At 42.5% G+C, this 20,435-nt stretch overlaps 1 protein-coding gene across 1 annotated transcript in view; it reads right to left on the bottom strand.

Moving 5' to 3' along the window:
• Positions 1–584: 584 nt before the first annotated feature.
• Positions 585–20,435, bottom strand: part of LOC311077721 (B-cell receptor CD22-like) — a 37,178-nt gene continuing 17,327 nt past the window's right edge. Inside the window, exons 2-10 of the mRNA XM_084106333.1 lie at positions 2,875–2,941; positions 2,423–2,770; positions 2,076–2,324; positions 1,743–1,997; positions 1,519–1,600; positions 1,340–1,385; positions 1,112–1,192; positions 897–960; positions 585–771 (exon numbers count right to left, since the gene is read on the bottom strand). Of these exons, the coding sequence (XP_083962459.1) occupies positions 767–771; positions 897–960; positions 1,112–1,192; positions 1,340–1,385; positions 1,519–1,600; positions 1,743–1,997; positions 2,076–2,324; positions 2,423–2,770; positions 2,875–2,917 (1,173 nt within the window). The 5' untranslated portion in view covers positions 2,918–2,941 and the 3' untranslated portion in view covers positions 585–766. The remainder of the gene's footprint in view (positions 772–896; positions 961–1,111; positions 1,193–1,339; positions 1,386–1,518; positions 1,601–1,742; positions 1,998–2,075; positions 2,325–2,422; positions 2,771–2,874; positions 2,942–20,435) is intronic.

The following is a 20,435-nucleotide window of genomic DNA, read 5'->3' as shown; positions in this document are numbered from 1 at the left end:
TATTGAATGGTCGTGCAACATTTTCTTATTTTCCCCTGAGACGAGAGAAATCTGTATTTACCTCTTTACACTTCCTCCTACAATGACGCAAAAATCGTCATTTTGCGTCATTGTAGGAGGAAGTGTAAGAGGGGGTGATTTCTGTTGAGACTACAAGCACTAGTTCCCACCCTTTCAAACCCGCCCATAGGGGGTTGGACCTAATGCGCTAACAGACCTATCACAGATCAGTGCCAGTGCGTTTGATTTCACCGGCAGAATCCCGGACATTTTGTGCGATGCGATCTCAAAAACCCGGAATTACCCTTTAAATTAATAATCTTATCTAGTTTGATCTTTTTTTTCCCTCTAGCAATCTCTAAGTGCAATGGTCTTTAATATCAGTTATGCTGTTATTCTGATTTATTGAATGTCAGAAAAGTGTGGAATTTTACAACTAGAGCCTTATTTTTTCCTGCCTATTATTGGAAACATCAACAATATGGATACTCATGGTTACAAACAATAATCTAAATGAAATAAGATTCATACATGATAAAAAAGCATAAATTAAAAACACTTTATTTATTAAAAAAATACACACTTTTACATACATTTATTAAGCTTTTTATTTCCATTTTCACCCAGGCATCCATCTATAAAATTATCCTTAAAATACTTCAGTTATATGTCATGACACTCCTGTCAATCATTCAGGGCTCCACCCACAAATTTATGCATAAAGCTGTAATATTTACTGTGTCCAAAACACTGCAGCCTCTTCTTGTTAGTCTGAATAAGAAAGAAAGTAAATTAAAGCATTAATATTTAAATATTTAAATAAAAGCATCAACAACATGTGTCAAGAGGTAAGGCTAATAGATTGGGTTTTGTCTCTATGTAGTGGGTATTCTTACTTGCTCGAAGATTTTCATACAGAGACGAGTCCAGTTCGGGTTTACAATCATCAAGTTGAGCAGCCTTTATGAATGAACACAAAGTAAAAACAGGAGTTAAATTCCCATATACTTAGTCAATATAGATATTTCCACACTGACATTGAGTGTTTAATTCCTTTTGACTAAAGGTGAAGAGAGTTTAGTCATTTGTAGGAAACACTTACAACACTTACCGTTACATTCTCATACACAGGATCACTCAATTCAATATAATAATAGTGGTGTTTGTCATGATCAGGTCTGGGATGATATATCTTTGCCATTAAAGAAAAAAACAGAATAGAGAGAAAATAAATAATGTTTACAAAGAACTCACTAAAGTCACTGCTACATTCAGACTTTCAATCATTTAGATACCAAATCATTTCCCTGATCAGTAAACTTTTGATAATTATTCTCACCTGAGATTCCTGTGTGTCATTTCTCTTTTTCATCCTCCTGGTTCCCCTTTAAAGACAGTGATTCTGAGAATTTATTTGATGTTTAATCATTTAGTTCTTGACGTCTCACTGAATTCACAACTTTCTTATTCAGTCATTCATTCACACACACTGCAGAGTACCACAGACACACATCTTACCAAATCACTAACATTGTAATGATCACTGCAGCTCCACAAACCCCTCCAATGGATATGTATAATATCACCAGACGTCCTGCAACTGAGAAAAAAGAGTAAAACTGAACAGATTCATTTGAGTCACTTTAGAAAGAGTAATGTAAGTATATGAGCCACCGACAATGTTTAGAGGATTTAATGTCACATTTACTGAACCATCATTGTGCAGGTGATCATTAACTCACACATGATGTTTAAAGTCACATTATCAGAGTATTTCTCCCCATGTTCATTGATGGACTTGCACTTGTATTCTCCACTGTCATCAGAGCTGATCTTTGAGATGTTGAAGATTCTTCCAGATCCTACAATCGTTCTTCCTTTAAACCAGCTGATTTCTCCAGGAGGGTTTGAGTCACTGACGCAGTTCAGAGTCACTGAATCTCCCTCCACTATTACACCAGATGGACTGATGGACACTGAGACGTTCTTTGGAGGGTCTAAAAAGTACAAAAATTAAAACCTTAATTCAAACACGATCTCCTAATTTTAAAAAGAACAAATTAATCTGTACTCACACATGACATTGAGCTGAACAGCAGGAGAGATGTGAGTGTGTCCGTCTACAGCACAGCTATATCTGCCTGAATCCTCTCTTCTGACTGACTGCAGCAGGAGTTCATTGTTTCTGTCTCTTCTCTCAGTTAATGGCTGTGAGTTTCTGTACCAGATGAATGTTGCTCTGTCAGTCAGAGCGCAGCTGCTTTTACATCTCAGAGTGACTGAATCTCCCTCTGTCACTCTCTCAGGAGACTCCACCTGAAGATCTGAACACAACACACACATTATATCTAGTGCTGCTGTCATACACTGATTATTATTCAACATAATGCACAGAAGAAGAGATAAACCTCATCAAAGTCACCTGTGACATTAAGAGTCACTCCTGGAGCACCAATCCATTTTCCATCAGGTTTATCAGTGATGAATCTGAAATAGTACATGTGTGAATCCTTCAGTGTCACATGACTCAGTCTGACGGTGCAGTTCTGCTGTTTATCTCCCAGATACTGAAGCCTCTGACTGTATTCAGGGTCCTCAGACAGATCTAGAAGCTCAACACCCCTTTGAATTGGGCCTTTTGTCCAGAACACTTTCATGATCTGATGTCCAGTAGGGTATGTATAAGTGCATCTCATTATCACTGTTGAGTTCTTTAGTGCACAGATGTGTGAAGGACTGTAACTCACACCCCATTCATCACTAGAAACCCCTGAAACACAGAATTCATCTTGAACAATTTAGCAGCAGCTTGTGCATATAAAATTGCAGTATCAAATTTATCTTGAGTGTTTCTGAAGTGTTGCATTGACTAACCATGAATCATGAGAAGAACGATCAGAGGAAGAGGAGGAGCCATTCTGACTGATGTCACTATCAACACCTACAACAAATGTACAGCGACTTTTTTTCAACTTTAACTCTTGTTGTTTCTGTCTCATTGTTACACATTAATTTTTTCATATTCTCATTGCATGAAATGTTTCATCAAATATATTATATTTGTGGCATGTGTGTGTGTTAATGTGCATGCAGAAAACAGATAAAAGCCACTGGGAAACTGGGAGATTCTGAGAGAGAGTGGGCTGAGGACTCGTGCACTGTGTCTGTTCCAGAGCGGACTTTATGCTACTTTGATCTACTGAGAAATGTATGTAAGCTCAGAGAACACTCTTTTTTTTTTTTCATTTTAAACTAATCAAAGCACAAGCTTCAGTCAGTCGACCTTGTCTTCTTCCTGCCTTCCTTCTTCCAACGAACTTTGCCACACTGGCGCCGAAACCTGGGAAGAAGAAACGCCCCTGCCATCCCTTACAAAAAGAAAATGTATTTCCCTGTATATGAATGATCAATATATTAAATGGTTTAACGGTATATTTGAAAATATACAGAATAATATATTGTTAATATATTGAATAATACGTAAGGAATTGCCACTTTTCAGATATGGTACTGCGTGTGTTATATATTGCAGATATTTGTACTCATGCAGTATAAACATTTTATTTTTTTATTATTTACATTATAAATGTTTCATATTTTCAAGCTAGTTAATAAAAGCACTAGCAAACCTGCATGCACTTAAGAATCTAGCCAAGAGACTATCACTGTTTTGAAGAATGCACAATCAATGCACAAAATATAGTATTTATGGTCTTAATGGTGTTTGGCCAATCATCAACCGAACCACAGGCTCTACTCTTCAACACAATGGTAACCCCAAAAACTCAGACATACCAGAAAACCTTTTAAATTCCAAAATATTAGAACATAAACACTAACAGATCTCCCGCCTATATTAATATTGAACTAAACACATTAAATAACACTTAATTTTAACATTTGCTCCCCTTTAACAGTCGGAAGCAAAGCATGCTGGGAACTAGAAATCTGATGTAACTCATTTCGTGAGTGTGTTTTAATAAAAATTAAAATAATTTTTTTTTTTTTTTAATTACGTGTTTTGGTAAAACTGTTACAAAACCCACAAACTTGCAAAAAGAGTCAAACTGCCTAACTAAAGGAAACACTCATCACCATAATGGTGATCATACATTTTCAATAAATCGTCAACATCTAAACCTCTGTTAATTCTCAATAAGACCTTCTGTAGACGTCTGACAGAAATATAGTCAGTCTGGTTAGTAATAAGTGAAGCTGGTAATGCTGTTTGTGGAGTTGTTGAATCCTCCTCTGCTGAGAACTTGTTGACAGCAGGTGTGCATCATTAATGCCCAATCATCACTTAATTAATCACTTAAGTATCTCATTAACTTTAACTCTGATTCAGAGTTATTTTAACTCTCTTTAGAGAGGGACCAAATGTTCTCTGAACAGAGTTAATTTAACTCTGGGGATTTTGCTGTGTAAGATCAAGTAACACTAATAGAGAGATACAACCACGATCGGATGATAAGAGCAAATCATTTGTGACTCTAATGAGAGCTGTCTCGGTACTATGGTACAATCTAAATCCAGACTGAAAATCCTCGCAGATATAATTTCTTTCAAGAAAGGAACACAGTCGTGAGGATACCGCTTTTTCTAATATCAGAAAAGGCAGATTCGAGAACGGCCTGTAATTGACTAATTCTGTACGATCAAGTTGCGTTTTTTTAACAAGCGGTTTAATCATAACCAGCTTAAATGTTTTTGGTACGTATCCTAGAGACAAAGAAGAATTAATGATATTAAGAAGAGGATCTATGACCTCTGGAAGCATCTCTTTCAGTAGCTTAGTCGGAATAGGGTCTACACAGCAAAATCCCCAGTGTTAAATTAACACTCCTCAATGTTTATATGTGTCCACACTACAGGGTGTTAAAAATTAACACTGAACAGTGTTGAAGTTAATGAGATAATTAAGTTAACACTGAAGCAGTGTTGAAGTTAATGAGATAACTATGTGATTAATTAAGTGATGATTGGCCATTAGTGGTGACACCTGATGATAATAAGCAGAATCATTGACGGAAAGAGAAAAAACAATAACAGATAAAAGAGAAACACAAGAACTACTGACTTCGAGTCATTACACATTGTTGCACTTATTATTACCAGTTTGACTTTATTTCTGTCATACATCGACAAAAGTTCTTGAGATTCAACAGAAGTTTAGATGGTAATGTTTTATGGAATTTTTCTTTTCAAGTTACCATTATGGTGGTCAGTGTTTGCTTTAGTTGGGCTCTTGACTCTTTTCATTTTTTAATATTAGTTTTTCTCTGGTTGCTATAACTCTGTGTTTATAAAGCACATTTATTACTGCAAGAGAAAACATGGCCTGCTCAAAATATGTTTTGCTGATAATGACATTATCATCATGTAGTGACCTGATTCACTGATGTCATTCAGAGTCTAAATCTTTGACTATATGCTTGATGTCTTGTTTTAGTATTGGTGATTGTAGCTCTGAGATGCTACAGTTTGAGATCCAACAGCAATATGAACAATTTTGAAAATACTTTGAGCAAAGTAGCTATAGTGTTTAAACGCACAGACATCAAGAATCAGCATATGAATCTCAACAATGGTGACAATAAACAAACTAGTGACGAACAGATCAACTCTGAACATCACAAAACAAGCTACTAAAGTCAGAACAAAACAATAGCAAAATAAAACAGAAAAAACAATGAAAATTACAGGACAATTCAGCTGCATAATTTATTCATGCTGCAATGTATGATGTCAGCCAGGGATGCGTTCTGATTGGTGGCTCCCATCATGCATTGCAACATTAAGCATTTGTTTGATTGTCACCATTGTTGAGATTCATATGTAGATTCTTGATGTCAGTGTGTGATTTTAAATCCTTCAGATCTTTAAAACATTGCTGGAAGTAACTACTGTAGTGAAAAATTTATAAAACATGTGGATAATCAGTTTATAATGCTGGGTGACACTATTGAACCAGGTCACTAGTAATTTCATCATTGAAACATAACCAGGGCTGCATTTCCAAAAGCATCTAAAACTTAACTTGATCACAGACCAACTGCAACATATGGTCTGTACGATCAAATTAGGCTTGTGATGCTTTCAGGAAACACAGCCAAAGTCACAGTTTTTCTTGCCACAACACATATGCTCTATAAACACAGAGTTGGAACAACCAGAGAAAAACTAATGTTAAAAAGTAAAGTTTCAAGAGCCCAACTAAAGCAACCACTGGTCACCATAATGGTGACATGAAACGAAACATTCCATAAAACATTACCATCTAAACTTCTGTTAAATCTAAATAAGACCGTGTGTAGATGTATGACAGAAATAAAGTCAAACTGGTAAAATAATAAGTCAGTAGTTCTTGTGTTTCTCTTTTTTCTGTTCTTGTTTCTCTTTCCTTCAGTGAGTCGGCTTGTTATAATCAGGTGTCACCACTAATGGCCAATCATCACTTAATTAATCACTTAATTATCGCATTAACTTCAACACTGCTTCAGTGTTAACTTAATTAACTCATTAACTTCAACACTGCTTCAGTGTTAATTTTAACACTCTGTAGTGTGGACACATATAAACACTGAGGAGTGTTAATTTAACACTGGGGATTTTGCTGTGTAGCATACATGTTGTTGATTTAGATGAATTAATGAGTTTGCAAAATTCTTCCTCTCCTATAGCAATAAATTAATCAATTTTTTCCTCAGGGAGACTACAATGCACTCCCTGATGCAATACTGTAGTAGACAGTTGCATAGTTATAATTTTGACCGGCAGCAGTGGGAAGCATGTCCGTTTTGTTTGTCAGAGTTTTTTGTGGTTTTAAAGTCTGTTAAGCAGTTTGCTTTAGTTTGTTTTTTTGTACTGATCAAACATCTACTCCGGCTTGTCAAAGCGTGTCAAAACTCAGCGACATGGATCCGACTTTGTTCCTTTTTTTGGCGTCCGTATGGCACCTGGGATCACTTTGGCCGATTCAATACTCCAAAGACTATCTGCTAACATTTGAAAAACCTGTGATCAGCGGACCACCAGTGGACTTGATCATACCTGATCTGGAGGAATTGTCCGGCCTCAGGAAAGGCGATCACTTCAGAACTCCAGAACGGAGGCCAAGGAGGCGAGGAAGAAGAGGCGGGGTGCGGGAGCGTATGAGACGGCAACATCCGTCTCGCATTCCCCTGCCTTCAATTATCCTGTCCAACGCCCGTTCTCTCCGTAATAAAACCGCCGAACTCCAGGCTCTTGTTCGCCATCAACACGCATTCAAAGACGCCTGTATCCTGGCCTTTTCAGAGACCTGGCTCGGGGAAAGGGACGCTGACGGTGATTTAGTTATAGACAGGTTTGGGATCCCGTTCCGCACCGACAGAACGTCCACGACTACCGGGAAATCATGCGGAGGTGGAGTATGCGCGTACATAAATGAACACTGGTGTAAAAATGTTATAGTGAGAGAGAGACTTTGCACCAAGGACGTGGAGCTGCTTTCTTTGTCCATGCGCCCTATGTATTTGCCACGAGAATTCCCACAGATTTTCGTTACTGTCGTTTACGTTCATCCAAAGGCGAATGAAAAAAACGCCTTAGAGCTCATCTCTCAGTCTGTGCATAAACTTCAGTCTTTATCTCCTGATGCTCCTAACTTGGTTTTAGGAGATTTTAATCACTGCTCATTGGACAAATCTCTCAGGAGTTTTTATCAGTACGTTTCCTGCCCCACTAGGAAAGACAGGATTTTGGACAAGTGTTATGGGTCCATCAAAAATGCATATAAATCAATTTCATTCCCCCCTCTCGGCTCAGCTGATCATAACTGTGTGTACTCGGTTCCATCCTATCGGACATGTCTTCAGAGGGGGAAGGTGACAACTAGAAACATCAAAGTATGGTCAGAAGAGGCCACCCTCACCCTCCAGGGCTGTCTGGAGAGCACAGACTGGGAGGTGTTTATCGAATCCTCTAGAGCAGTGGTTCCCAAACCTGTCCTGCCGGCACCCCAACACAGCACGTTTTCTTTGTCTCCCTAATCAAACACACCTGATTCAACTCATCAGCTCATTATCACATGGGTTAATGAGCTGATGAGTTGAATCAGGTGTGTTTGATTAGGGAGACAAAGAAAATATGCAGTGTTGGGGTGCCGGCAGGACAGGTTTGGGAACCACTGCTCTAGAGACATTAACGAACTCACTGATGTGGTCAGTTCATGGATAACTTACTGTGAGGACATTGTTGTTCCTGTAAAGACTGTCAAAACCTACCCAAATAGTAAACCTTGGGCACACTCTCAGAAATAGGGGTACAGTGGGAGTCCATTTCTGTCCCCCAAGGTACATATATGTACCTTTTTGAGGGTCAAAAAGGTACATATATGTTCCCAAGCATTAAAAGGTACATATATATACCGTTTCTTTTAAAGGTGAAGGTACAATATCAAAAGACAGCCTCTGCTAAGTAATTTATTTTTATTTTTTGTAAAAAAAAATGTTTTTTTAAAAGGTTCTAATGATACCTTAATCATTTAAGGTAGATTTTAACTTATCACTATATTTGAGTAGCCTTGAAATAAGTAAATTTGCTGATATTAAATCATTATAACACAGCAAAAACACAGTGTTAAATGAACTCTCCTGGGAGTTTAAATGGCTCCAGACTCAAGAATGTTAAAGTGTTAAAATATGAGTGTTAAATTAACAATCAAGATTGATTGCATGTTGATTAAACATTATTGAAGACACCTGATGTTAACAAGCAGAATCACTGAAGGAGAAAAATCTCATTTTTACACACTGTTATGGTGATCAGTGTTTGCTTTAGTTGGGCTCTTGATCCGTACACTGTTAAGTTTAGATTTTGTTTGTTGTTTTTGTATAATTCTCAGACAAACAAAGAGAAAAGTTGATCAGGTGGTGTTGGTTATGTTTTGACATAATCATAATTTGACCTGAATCACTGAACTCATTTAGAGTTTAATCTCTGACTTAATATTGTTGATTACAGCAACCCTGTGATTCTACGGCAAAATATTTTCAGCATTTTCAATATAATCTAAAATATTCACTGAAAAGCTACTATTCACAACAAAAACATCAGCAAAAAATAAAAGCAAATATTTAGAATCAAACAAAATTATAGGACAATTCAGCTGCATAATTTATTCATGTTGCAATGCATGCTGGGAGTTTTGTACTATGCTGGTACCCAGCATGCATTGCAGCAAGGTACTTTTGATTGTCACCATTGTTGAGATTCATACGCTGATTGTTGATGTCTGTGTGTGTCATATAAACTGATTTTTGTGTTCATGTTTGTTAAAGTCTTCTAACTTATTGTTATAATATTGCTGGATCTCATGCTGCAGTAACACAGGGTTTGTGTTGTGAAAAAAATATTAATGTGACAACATAATTGTTAGATTAAAATACCTCAGTGAATCAGTCTGTTTCATGATGATTATAAAATCATCACCAGAAAACCATCATCACCTGATCTCATTTCACTTTAGCTTTCTTTGCTGCTGCTGTGTTTGACAAACACACTGTCATAGCAGCCAAAAAAAGACATAATATATATATAGTTAGAGTTTAGAGCCCAACTAATGGAAACACTTATCACTGTTATGGTGACTTCAAATGATACACAGAGTTAAACCTCTGTTAATTCTCAATAAAACTTCTGTAGACGTCTGACAGAAATAAAGTCAGTCTGGGGTGCGTTTCCCGAAAGCATCGTTGGCCAACTGGTCGCAAGTTCATCGCAATTTCCATTGAACTCTATTGGTAACGAGGGAACTTGCGACCATAGTTGGCTAACGATGCTTTCGGGAAACGCACCCCTGGTTAGTAATAAGTGAAGCTGGTAATGTTGTTTGTGGAGTTGTTTAATCGTCCTCTGCTGAGATCTTCACAGATTTAATGTTTTTTATCTTCAGTTGATTTCATCTGAGGCTGTGGCTGAAATTACTATTTTTTGGCTATGATAAGGTCCAGTTCTGGTTTATTTCTTTGCTCTTGGCTGACATGTGGCATTGCTATGCAGAGGTGTAAAGTCCAGGTTCAGAACGTAAAAGTCCTCCTCAGTATTTTGTTCCAATCACCTGGATTTGCTAATTCAGACAGGAGAGAGAACTAATTAGTGAAATCAGCTGACTGAGTTTATGGGTGGAATATGGCAGGACTTCTACTCATTGGGCCCTGGATTTCCCACCTCTGAATATATATATAGATTTTATAATCATTGACTATAATGATATACTTTATATATATATATATATATATATATATATATATATATATGATCTCATTATAGTCAACAAATTTACCCTGTCAAAGCCAATTTTTTTTACCATTTTTGAAAGGTCCATTTTTGTACTGTTAAATAAAGGTACACAATTGTCACCACAGGTACAAGATTAGTCTGTTAAGGTACAAATCACAAGGGTACAAATATGTACCCTATGCCAAGGGTACAGCCCCAGTGACAAGCCATTGTACCCCTAAAGGTACAATTATGTACTTTATTTTCTGAGAGTGCAAGCAGACACCTTAAAGTGTTACTAAACAAAAAGAAACAGGCTTTTAAACAGGGAGATTCTACTGAGCTAATGTCTGTACATAAGGAAATTAAACGGGAAATTAGGAGAGCTAAATTATCTTATAAAAGAAAACTAGAAGACATGCTTAGCAACAATAATATGGGTTCAGCATGGGACAGTATCAGGTCTATGGTCGGTTTGACTGACAATGTAAAGAAAAGGGTCTCACTAGATGGGTTCACCTCTGATCTGGTCCTGGCACAAGAGCTAAACAAATTTTACTCCAGATTCGATGTGCATTTCTTCAATAATGAAATAATGACGCTGAGAAATACAGCACTGGAATCAAAACAAGTTTCTCCTCTTTTTGATGAATATTCTGTTGTTAAAACTTTTAAACACTGTAAAATAAGAACAAGTGCTGGTCCAGATAATATCAGTAGTCGATTACTCTCCAACTGTGCTGAACAACTAGGCCCGATTTTTAACTATATTTTTAATTTATCCTTGTTTCATCAGAAGGTGCCTAATTTGTGGAAACAGTCTATTATAGTCCCTGTTGGTAAATCTAAACATCCCAAATCATTAAATGACTTTAGGCCTATAGCCCTGACCTCATTAGTTATGAAGTCACTGGAAAAACTGATCAAAGCTGAACTGCTGAAAACTACTGAACACCTGATGGACCCTCTGCAGTTTGCGTATAGGACCAAGAGAGGGGTTCAGGATGCCACCATAACTCTGTTGAATTACATCTGCAAGCACCTTGACAGTCCAAACAACCATGTCAGATTGATGTTTGTTGATTTTTCATCTGCCTTCAACACTATTCAGCCTCATCTACTAATCCAGAGACTAAGGGATAACTTTGGTCAGGAAGGTAGTATTGTTGGCTGGATTTTGGAGTTTCTTACATGCAGAACACAAAGAGTCAGAGTAAATGGCCAATTTTCTGATCTATCTGTAACATCTACTGGCTCACCACAAGGGTGCGTTCTCTCTCCTTTGCTGTACATATTGTACACAAATGACTGTCGTAGCATTTTTGAAAACCGTCATATATATATTGAAGTTTGCTATATGACACAGCTATAGTGAGCCTGTTGAATAACACTGAAACTTCGCATGGTCCTGTGATTGATTACTTTTTAAAATAGTGTCAGGAATCTTTTTTATCCTTAAACATTTTAAAGACAAAGGACATGTGCATTGATTTTAGACGTGTTCAGCCTTCTCCTGACATCACAGTGATTGATGGTCAGACAGTCGAATCGGTAGAGTCTTATACCCAGCCAGCAGAGCCATGTGGGGCCCAAATGGGTTTGACCTGGGCTATCTAACTGGGACCCAGCCAGTTTTGCACCCAGTTTCCATGTAGGCCCCACATGGATTTGCCCAGATGAAATGAACACTGCTTAGTGTGCACACTACAGGCTGTTTAATGTAACACTTAATCAGTGTTGGAGGTAATGAGATAATTAAGTGATTGAATAATGATTTTGTATTAGTGAAGAACACCTGCTGTTAACAAGCAGAATCACTGAAGGAAAGAGAAACACAAGAACTACTTCCAGCCACAGCCTTGGATGAAATCAACTGAAGATAAAATACATTACATCTCTCAAGATCTCATTAAACAACTCCACAAACAGCATTACCAGCATCAATTATTACTAACCAGACTGACTTTATTTCTGTCAGACATCTACAGAAGTTCGTATTAAGAATTAAGAAGAGGTTTAGATGTTGATTACTTATTTGAACGTAATAGTTTGATTTGATGTTACCATTGTGGCGATCAGTGTGTGCTTTAGTCAGGCTCTTGACTTTTTTACATTTGTTTTTCTCAGGCAGCTGTGTCTGTCTGTTATAATGAGAACAGCAAGAGAAAATATAATCAGATGCTGTAAGCTGATTGATGATAAGAATATAATCATCATATATTGGCTTAACTCATTGATATTATGTGGGAGGTTTATATGGGTGGTATGTTATTAATTCTGTTTTATTGTTGTGATTCTACAGCAAGGAAATAATATAATTTAATCAGAACATCAAACGATTTTTAACACACCATTTACAGAGTTATCGTTTGTTATAATGAGAGGATTTGTGAAGAACTCAGAGCTTTGTTCAGTGTTGAGTTAAACACCTCTGATTGGCCATTGCGTTCAAGAAATCAACAGCTGTTTGTGATTGGCTACAATGTTCAACTCTGCAAAAACACATTGTAAATAGAAACCTTTGGTGCTCTCCACAACACAAACAGAGAAACGAACTGGATCGTTTGCCCAAAAAACAGACAAAACGATACTTGGTTACTCACGTAACCTCGGTTCTCTCTAGAGAGGGAACGAGTATTGCGTAAGCTTGCTTACGCTGCGGGAAAGTCTTCTTTTCTCGAGATACTGAAGCCAAAAATTATCCTTAATTTCATATTTTGTCAACGCAGTGCAGCTGCGGGCAGCTGAGCTAGAGCGGCATACTGCACGCTCATTGGCTGCCGCGCGGCAACTGCTTAAGCCTACCAGTGAGCCTGGCGTGACGTCACGCCCAATGAGGGCGCGCGCGCCCTCGCGCGTCACAGCCCGCCAGAATGGGCGGCGTCAGAGCGTATAAGGAAGGCTCGTAGGCTATATTCTCTGTTTTCTGTCGAATGAAGCGACACGAGCTATAGGCTTTAAGCACGGCAGGGAACGCAATACTCGTTCCCTCTCTAGAGAGAACCGAGGTTACGTGAGTAACCAAGTATCGTTCTCTTACGAGAGGTTCTCTTGTATTGCGTAAGCTTGCTTACGCTGCGGGAACCCCTTGTCCACGCCGTGCGCGCCTAACGATCACATATGACTCTTTATGAAAAGCATAGAGGTGAAATGACAGGTGGCCAGCGGTGCGGGCCAACACATGTTCATAAGCACACCTAGGGAACACAAGAACGGTACGGCCGGTCTATGCATACTGATACCCTGAGCGTGCAGCTCAACAGACAAGCTAATCGATAATACAGCCTGCGCACATGAGCAGGACATGAACACGACTAGACTGACAGAAGTTTAGCCTGCAGGGCGGGAACTTCCAAGTTATAAAACCTAACAAATGTAGAGGGGGACGCCCAGCCCGCCGCCATACAAATGTCATGAATGGAAATCCCGCTGGACCATGCCCACGATGAGGCCATGCCTCTGGTGGAATGAGCCCGTATGCCCAACGGACATTGCAGGTCTTTTGACGCATATGCTGCTGCAATAGCATCCACTATCCATCTGGATAGCGTCTGTTTCGAGGCGGCGCGACCCTTCGCGCGCCCTCCAAACGAGATGAAAAGCTGCTCTGAGAGCCTGAAGGCTGCAGAGCGCATGACATAACACCTTAACGCCCTGACCGGGCAAAGGCGGTTAACACCCTCCTCGCTGCCGGATGACGGCAGGGCCGATAGGGTAATGACTTGAGCCCTAAAGGGAGTACCTAACACTTTGGGGACATAACCGTGCTTCGGTTTGAGAATGGCTAATGAGTCGTTAGGTCCAAACTGGAGGCACGACGCGCTGACGGACAGCGCATGCAAATCACCCACTCGTTTGACTGAAGCCAGAGCTAGCAGAAAAACGGTTTTAAGCGTCAAGTATTTCAACTCCACAGAGTCCAAAGGCTCGAAGGGATGCACTTTTAGGGACTCTAGGACCAGAGACAGATCCCAAATAGGGACTGACGGGGGCCGAGGAGGGTTCATCCTCCTGGCCCCGCGCAGAAAGCGGGTAATGAGTTCGTTCCTGCCCAGCGAGCGGCCGCGCGCCGAATCGGCGAACGCTGCTATGGCCGCGACGTACACCTTGAGCGTGGAGGGGGACCTGCCCGCGTCCAACATCTCTTGGAGGAAGTTTAATACCTGTGGAACTCCACAGGACTGAGCATTAGAACCCTTTTCCACACACCATTTGCTAAACACCGACCATTTAGACGCATAGAGCCGCCTCGTCGAGGGGGCTCTGGACTGCGTGATCGTGTTAATTACCCCTTCTGGCAGATCAACGAATATCCGTTGATTTCCCACGCATGCAGAGACCAGTGCTCTGGATGGGGATGCAGAATCGATCCTCGGGCTTGAGAGAGAAGATCTCTCCTCACCGGAATCGGCCATGGGGCTGTGTCTGCCAGCCTCATTAGCTCGGGGAACCACGGTTGGTTTTCCCAGCGCGGAGCTATGAGGAGCACTGCGCAGTCCGCCTCCCTGATCCTGGCTAGCACTTGAGGCAGCATCGAGATCGGTGGGCACGCATACAGCGGAACGCTGGGCCAGGTCTGGGCCAGCGCGTCCTCGTGTTTTGAGAAAAACCTCTGGCACTGAGCGTTCTCGCTCGCGGCGAAGAGGTCGATCTCCGCTTCGCCGAAACGACGCCAAAGCGTTTGGACCGTCTGGCGGTGTAGAGACCATTCCCATGGGGGAACGTTGTCCCTGGACAGTCTGTCCGGGCCGTCGTTCAGACGACCGGGTACATGAGCTGCCCTTAGGGAGCGCAGCGGGCCCTGAGCCCAAGATAGGAGGCGCTCTGTGAGAGCGCGCAGGGTTCTGGATCTGATTCCGCCCTGGCGGTTCACGTAAGACACCACTGACATGTTGTCCGAGCGAACTAGCACATGGTGTCCCCGTAGAAGCGGTAGAAAGTGCTTCAGCGCTTTCTCGACCGCCAGCATCTCTAGACAGTTTATGTGAAGGCTTTTCTCCGTATTCGACCATGGGCCGCAAATCGGACTGCCCTCGTGAGTCGCTCCCCAACCCATGTTGGACGCGTCTGTCGAGACCACTTTGCGGTGTGCGATGACCCCCATCGTCACTCCCCGCTGATACCATTCGGCCGCCAGCCAGGGCTGCAGGGCTGAGACACAGCGCTGAGTCACTCTGACTGGTGCACGGCCCGAAAACCATGCATTGCGGGGCACTTCCGACTTTAGCCAGCATTGAAGCGGGCACATTCGAAGTAAACCCAGCTGCAGGACCGCTGCGGCTGATGCCATATGGCCCAAAAGCCTCTGAAAGGTTTTCAGGGGAAAAACTTTCCCCACTTGAATGGAAGCGGCGAGGTGTCAAACACAGCGTGCGCGCTGTGTTGACAATCTGGCCGTCATCGCCGCCGAATCCAGATCTATACCCAGAAAAGTGATAGACTGGCTGGGGGTTAGAGAGCTCTTGTCCCAGTTCACGGAAAGACCCAGGCTTTCCAAATGACCGAGAAGCGCTGTCTTGTGAGAAACTAGTTCCTCTGTTGAGTGCGCTATAATGAGCCAATCGTCCAGATAGTTCAGAATTCGCATTCCCTTCGATCTCAGGGGTGCGAGAGCCGCATCCATGCACTTCGTAAATGTACGGGGTGCCAGGGACAGGCCGAACGGCAGGACGGTGTACTGATATACCTGACCGTCGAAGGCGAATCTCAAGAATGGCCTGTGACGGGGTATAATCTGAATCTGAAAATACGCGTCTTTCAGATCGAGAGAGATGAACCAGTCCCCCGGGCGAATCTGCGCGAGGATTTGACTGGTCGTGAGCATTTTGAACGGTCGTTTCATGAGCGCTTTGTTCAAATGTCTCAGATCTAATATAGGTCTGAGCGCTCCGCCTTTCTTGGGTACGAGGAAATAACGGCTGTATAAGCCTGCCTCGGTAACCGGCGGGTGAACTCGTTCTATCGCCCCTTTGTGCAGCAAATTCGCTATTTCTGCGTGAAGCAGATGAGCTGCATCCGCCTTCACCTGAGTCTCGACCCGGGCGCGAAAGCGCGGGGGACTGTGTTTAGTACCCACTTCGACACTCCCGGAATAGCTTTCCATGCATTCGCACTCATAGCTAGGGGTCGAATCGCCTCCGGTTCCCGCCCGCCGCACAGCGCGGGGCAAGGAGCCTGTGGCGGTATGTGCGCGAGTCGCGCAGTGGCAGTGAGGGGAGACGGGGGCTCGCTGATAGCGGCAGCCGGCTGAGTGACGCTGTGAGAGAGCGTTGTGTGTGACGGCTCGCGGCGCGGAAGCGGGGCGGGCTCGTGAGTGTTCACATGAGAGTGTGCATGCTGTGTAGCGGGCACAGGGCTCTTTATTAACACACAGCCGGTGACGGATTGCTCTGGAACCCGAATGTGTGAGACAGAGCGAGCACTGTGTAGGTGTGAGCACTGGGGCGTGGGCACGTGACCTACAACTAACACTCGAGCGGCCGTAGCGCGCTTTATGTGAGTGCGCTCTGTGGGGTACACAGGGGAGATTGTGCTTGTGTGTAGCAATGAACACTGGGACGTGGGCATGTTTACTACACTCATAACACTGACGGCGTGAGCCGAATGACCAGATTTTACACTCTTTATTTGATTTATCTGGGTCGCCGTAAAAACGGCGTTTGTGTGCAGGCGAGAGAGTTGAGAAACTGGCTCGTTGGCTGCGGTGGACACTACTGCAGTAGCCTTTATCAAGGGGACTGGCAGAGGGATACAAGTTAGCTTTGACGGCGGTCCGGCCGCGGGACCTGGGTCGGCCGCGCTGGCGCTGCTGCGAAGCTGGAGGTCGAGACGGGCGCTGCGTGGAGCTGCGTGCAGGAGGCTGAGTGTTAGAGCGGCCTGCAGCGGAGCTCGAGCGGCGGGGCAGAAAGAGGTTCATGGCCTGTCATACCCCTTCTCCGTGGCTCCATCCACGCGGGAAAGAGCTGATGAGGCCGGAGAGCGGAGTCTGGCCGAAACTGGAGCATTCCACGATTTAGCAAGCTCCTCGTGAAGCTCCGGTAGAAAAGGCGCTGGTCTGGACGCTGGAGCTTGTCGACTGGCGGGCAGGAAGCATCCGTCGAGCCTGTTGGGCGGGGACACTGCTGGCGGAGACCATTCGAGGCCCAGGTGCTCGACTGCCAAAGTGAGGAGGCGGAGAAGCTCGGCGTCCACACTGGCGTGAGTCCTGCTGGACGCTCTGGTGGAGGAGGCGGAGCGGACAGAACCGGACCATCCCTCGCTGTCCGACGCCATTAATGAGCACGTGTCCAGTAGCGCGTTGTCATCCGCATCATCCCCTGAGGCGACGGCATCGAGGGCGAGAGCCGTCGGCTGCGCGTCGGGAAGCGGGGGCGGAGAAGGAGAGAGCGAGGCTCGCGGGAGAGGCTCCGGCGAGACCCTGGCTCGAGTCTCGGGCTCCGGTGGTCGTTGAGAGCGGCGTTTCTTCTTTCGCGGCCCAACAACGGTTGGAGCAGGCTCTGTGAAGAGGGCGAGTCGAGCCCGCAGGGCAGTGTTAATTTCGTTAACGAAAACTATGACGAAAAATGTTCGTTGACGACCTTTTTTCCCCTGACTAAGACAAGACGATGAGAGACGACACCCACGTCATTAAACGATAACTGTGACTATATCAACACATGCAATAGCGTTGACGAAAAAAGACGAGACTGAAATGTGTTTAAACATTTTTTAAACTTAACCGAAACCACTTGTTTGTGTCAAATAAAGGAGACGACAACACATTGACACTTTTTTACGAGCGTTCATGCTTTCGGTTGCCAGATTTAAATAATTAAATCCCCAGAGAGAGCTTTTCTGTTAAAAGAACACGTTTTCTACCCGGTCTTTTCAATAGTATCTGGCAACCATGCGCGCGCGCTCTCTACACTGCTGAAGAACCGCGGATGATCTGAAAACACAGACAAGTAAGCTGGAGTTTAGCGATCTTCATTTGAGATTTTCTACTTAAAGTGTCTTTCAGTCGGTCTGTGTTCTGCCACGAGCCGTTTGCGCTATCTGTGCTACTAAATCTACGATGACGATCAAAATATAGGCTGATATCCAGCAGTGTTTTTAATGTCGATCATATTATACGAGCAAGAATGCAATGTTTCCTGAATATCCACACGATTTCAAATGAGACATTGATTTTATACAACAGTTCAACAAACAGAAGGGTAACATTAAATGATTTACTACATTTAAAACAGTATTGTCAGTAGGCTTATTGCTCTATTTTGCAACGAAAACTACAGCAGAACTACAACAGCGGTGATTCGTGAACGATTCTGTGGCTTAGAATGAATCGTGAGATTCAATGACCCGTTCATAAAAATAGCAGCTTGCTTCCTTACTGAATGAATGAATGAATGGCTTTAATTTAATATTTTAAAAGTACCGGTATCACTAAGTTTTTACCATCATCATTGCATATTTATTGAACATTGTTTAATTGAAAAATATATATATAAAAAAATATTATCCCTTAATGGAAAAAGTGTGACTGCAGTCTAAGTGGAAGAGAGGGGGTACCAGGGGGTACGGCACTCTAAAAACCACTGAACTAAGGAAAAGGGGTATGTAGAATTGCTACTGCTAAAGAGTGCAATGTCAATACAGCCTGTTACCTTAATTTACATTTCTCATAAGCTTAATTGAATTGGCCTAGAGATAAAAAATTTAGGACATTTTTTGTCTAAAGACTACATATAAATAGCTACCAAAATTAATGTCGGTAACTGCAGTTTGACTAAAAGTTGCCAAAAAACGCAATGACTTTTCGTCAACTAAAACTAGACTAAAACTATGAAAGAAAAAATGACTAAAATGTGACTAAGACCAATAAGTATTTACGTCTCAAGATGAAAACTAAGACTAAATCAAAAATGGCTGCCAAAATTAACACTGCCGCAGGGTCGACATCGGCAGCTCTTCACAGAAGGTGCAGCCGCCCGTGGAAAGCGCGACGGCTGCGTGGTCCCGGCCCAGGCAGAGAGCGCAGATAAGATGGCGGTCTCTGTCGCTGAGCGTAGAGCGGCATGAGCCGCACGTGGTGCGAGGCATTTGCAACAACGCCTCCGCTCTTTTAGATAGTGCTGCGGAAGCAAAACACACAGAAAAGAGCTTTTGCAAAGGATATCGCCGGATAGCTGAGCTGGCACGGCAGGCTGAAGGCGGCGAAGATTCGTCCGGCTTCCTCAGGCTGTCCTAAGCTGGCTCGTTAGCTGTTCCTTGCAGGACAACGGCGACGGCTTCCTCTCAGAGTTCAGCGATGCGAGTGCTTCGCTGAAAAGACAGAAATCAGAGAATATAGCCTACGAGCCTTCCTTATATACGCTCTGACGCCGCCCATTCTGGCGGGCTGTGACGCGCGAGGGCGCGCGCGCCCTCATTGGGCGTGACGTCACGCCAGGCTCACTGGTAGGCTTAAGCAGTTGCCGCGCGGCAGCCAATGAGCGTGCAGTATGCCGCTCTAGCTCAGCTGCCCGCAGCTGCACTGCGTTGACAAAATATGAAATTAAGGATAATTTTTGGCTTCAGTATCTCGAGAAAAGAAGACTTTCCCGCAGCGTAAGCAAGCTTACGCAATACGAGAGAACCTCTCGTAAGAGAACTGATTACTTAAGTGTGTGATTGTTCTCAGGGGCGGAGTGGGACCAAAAAATCTACTGGGAAATTTCGTAGACCACCGGCCCTCAAAAAATGAAATAAAAAATGTTACTAACGTCATAGAACCCTTGCAAAATTATTTTAAATATATTAAGAAAGCCACCGCTACTGGTCACATGGTTTATGGTTAAGTCGCAATTGCGAGATAAAGTCGCAATTCTGAGAAATAAAGTCGCAATTGGGAGATATAAAGTCAGAATTGCATGATATAAAGTCGCAATTGCGTGTTATAAAGGCAGAATTGTGAGATATAAACTATTCTGAGGTAAAAAAAAAAAAAGTCCGTCTTTTTTTCCCCTTAGAATTGTACTTTATATCTCACAATTGTGAGTTTATATCTCACAATTCTGAGAAAAGATGTCAGAATTGCGAGATATAAACTCACAATTCTGAGAAATAAAGTCAGAATTGCAAGATCTAAACTCGCAATTGTGAGATAAAAAGTCGCAATTATCTTTTAAAATGTTTTATTTTGTGGCTGAAAC

Source organism: Abramis brama, assembly GCF_963993115.1.
Source record: "Abramis brama genome assembly, chromosome: 2".
In the NCBI taxonomy this organism is placed as follows: domain Eukaryota; kingdom Metazoa; phylum Chordata; class Actinopteri; order Cypriniformes; family Leuciscidae; genus Abramis; species Abramis brama.
This window is presented reverse-complemented; position numbering and strand designations above follow the sequence as displayed.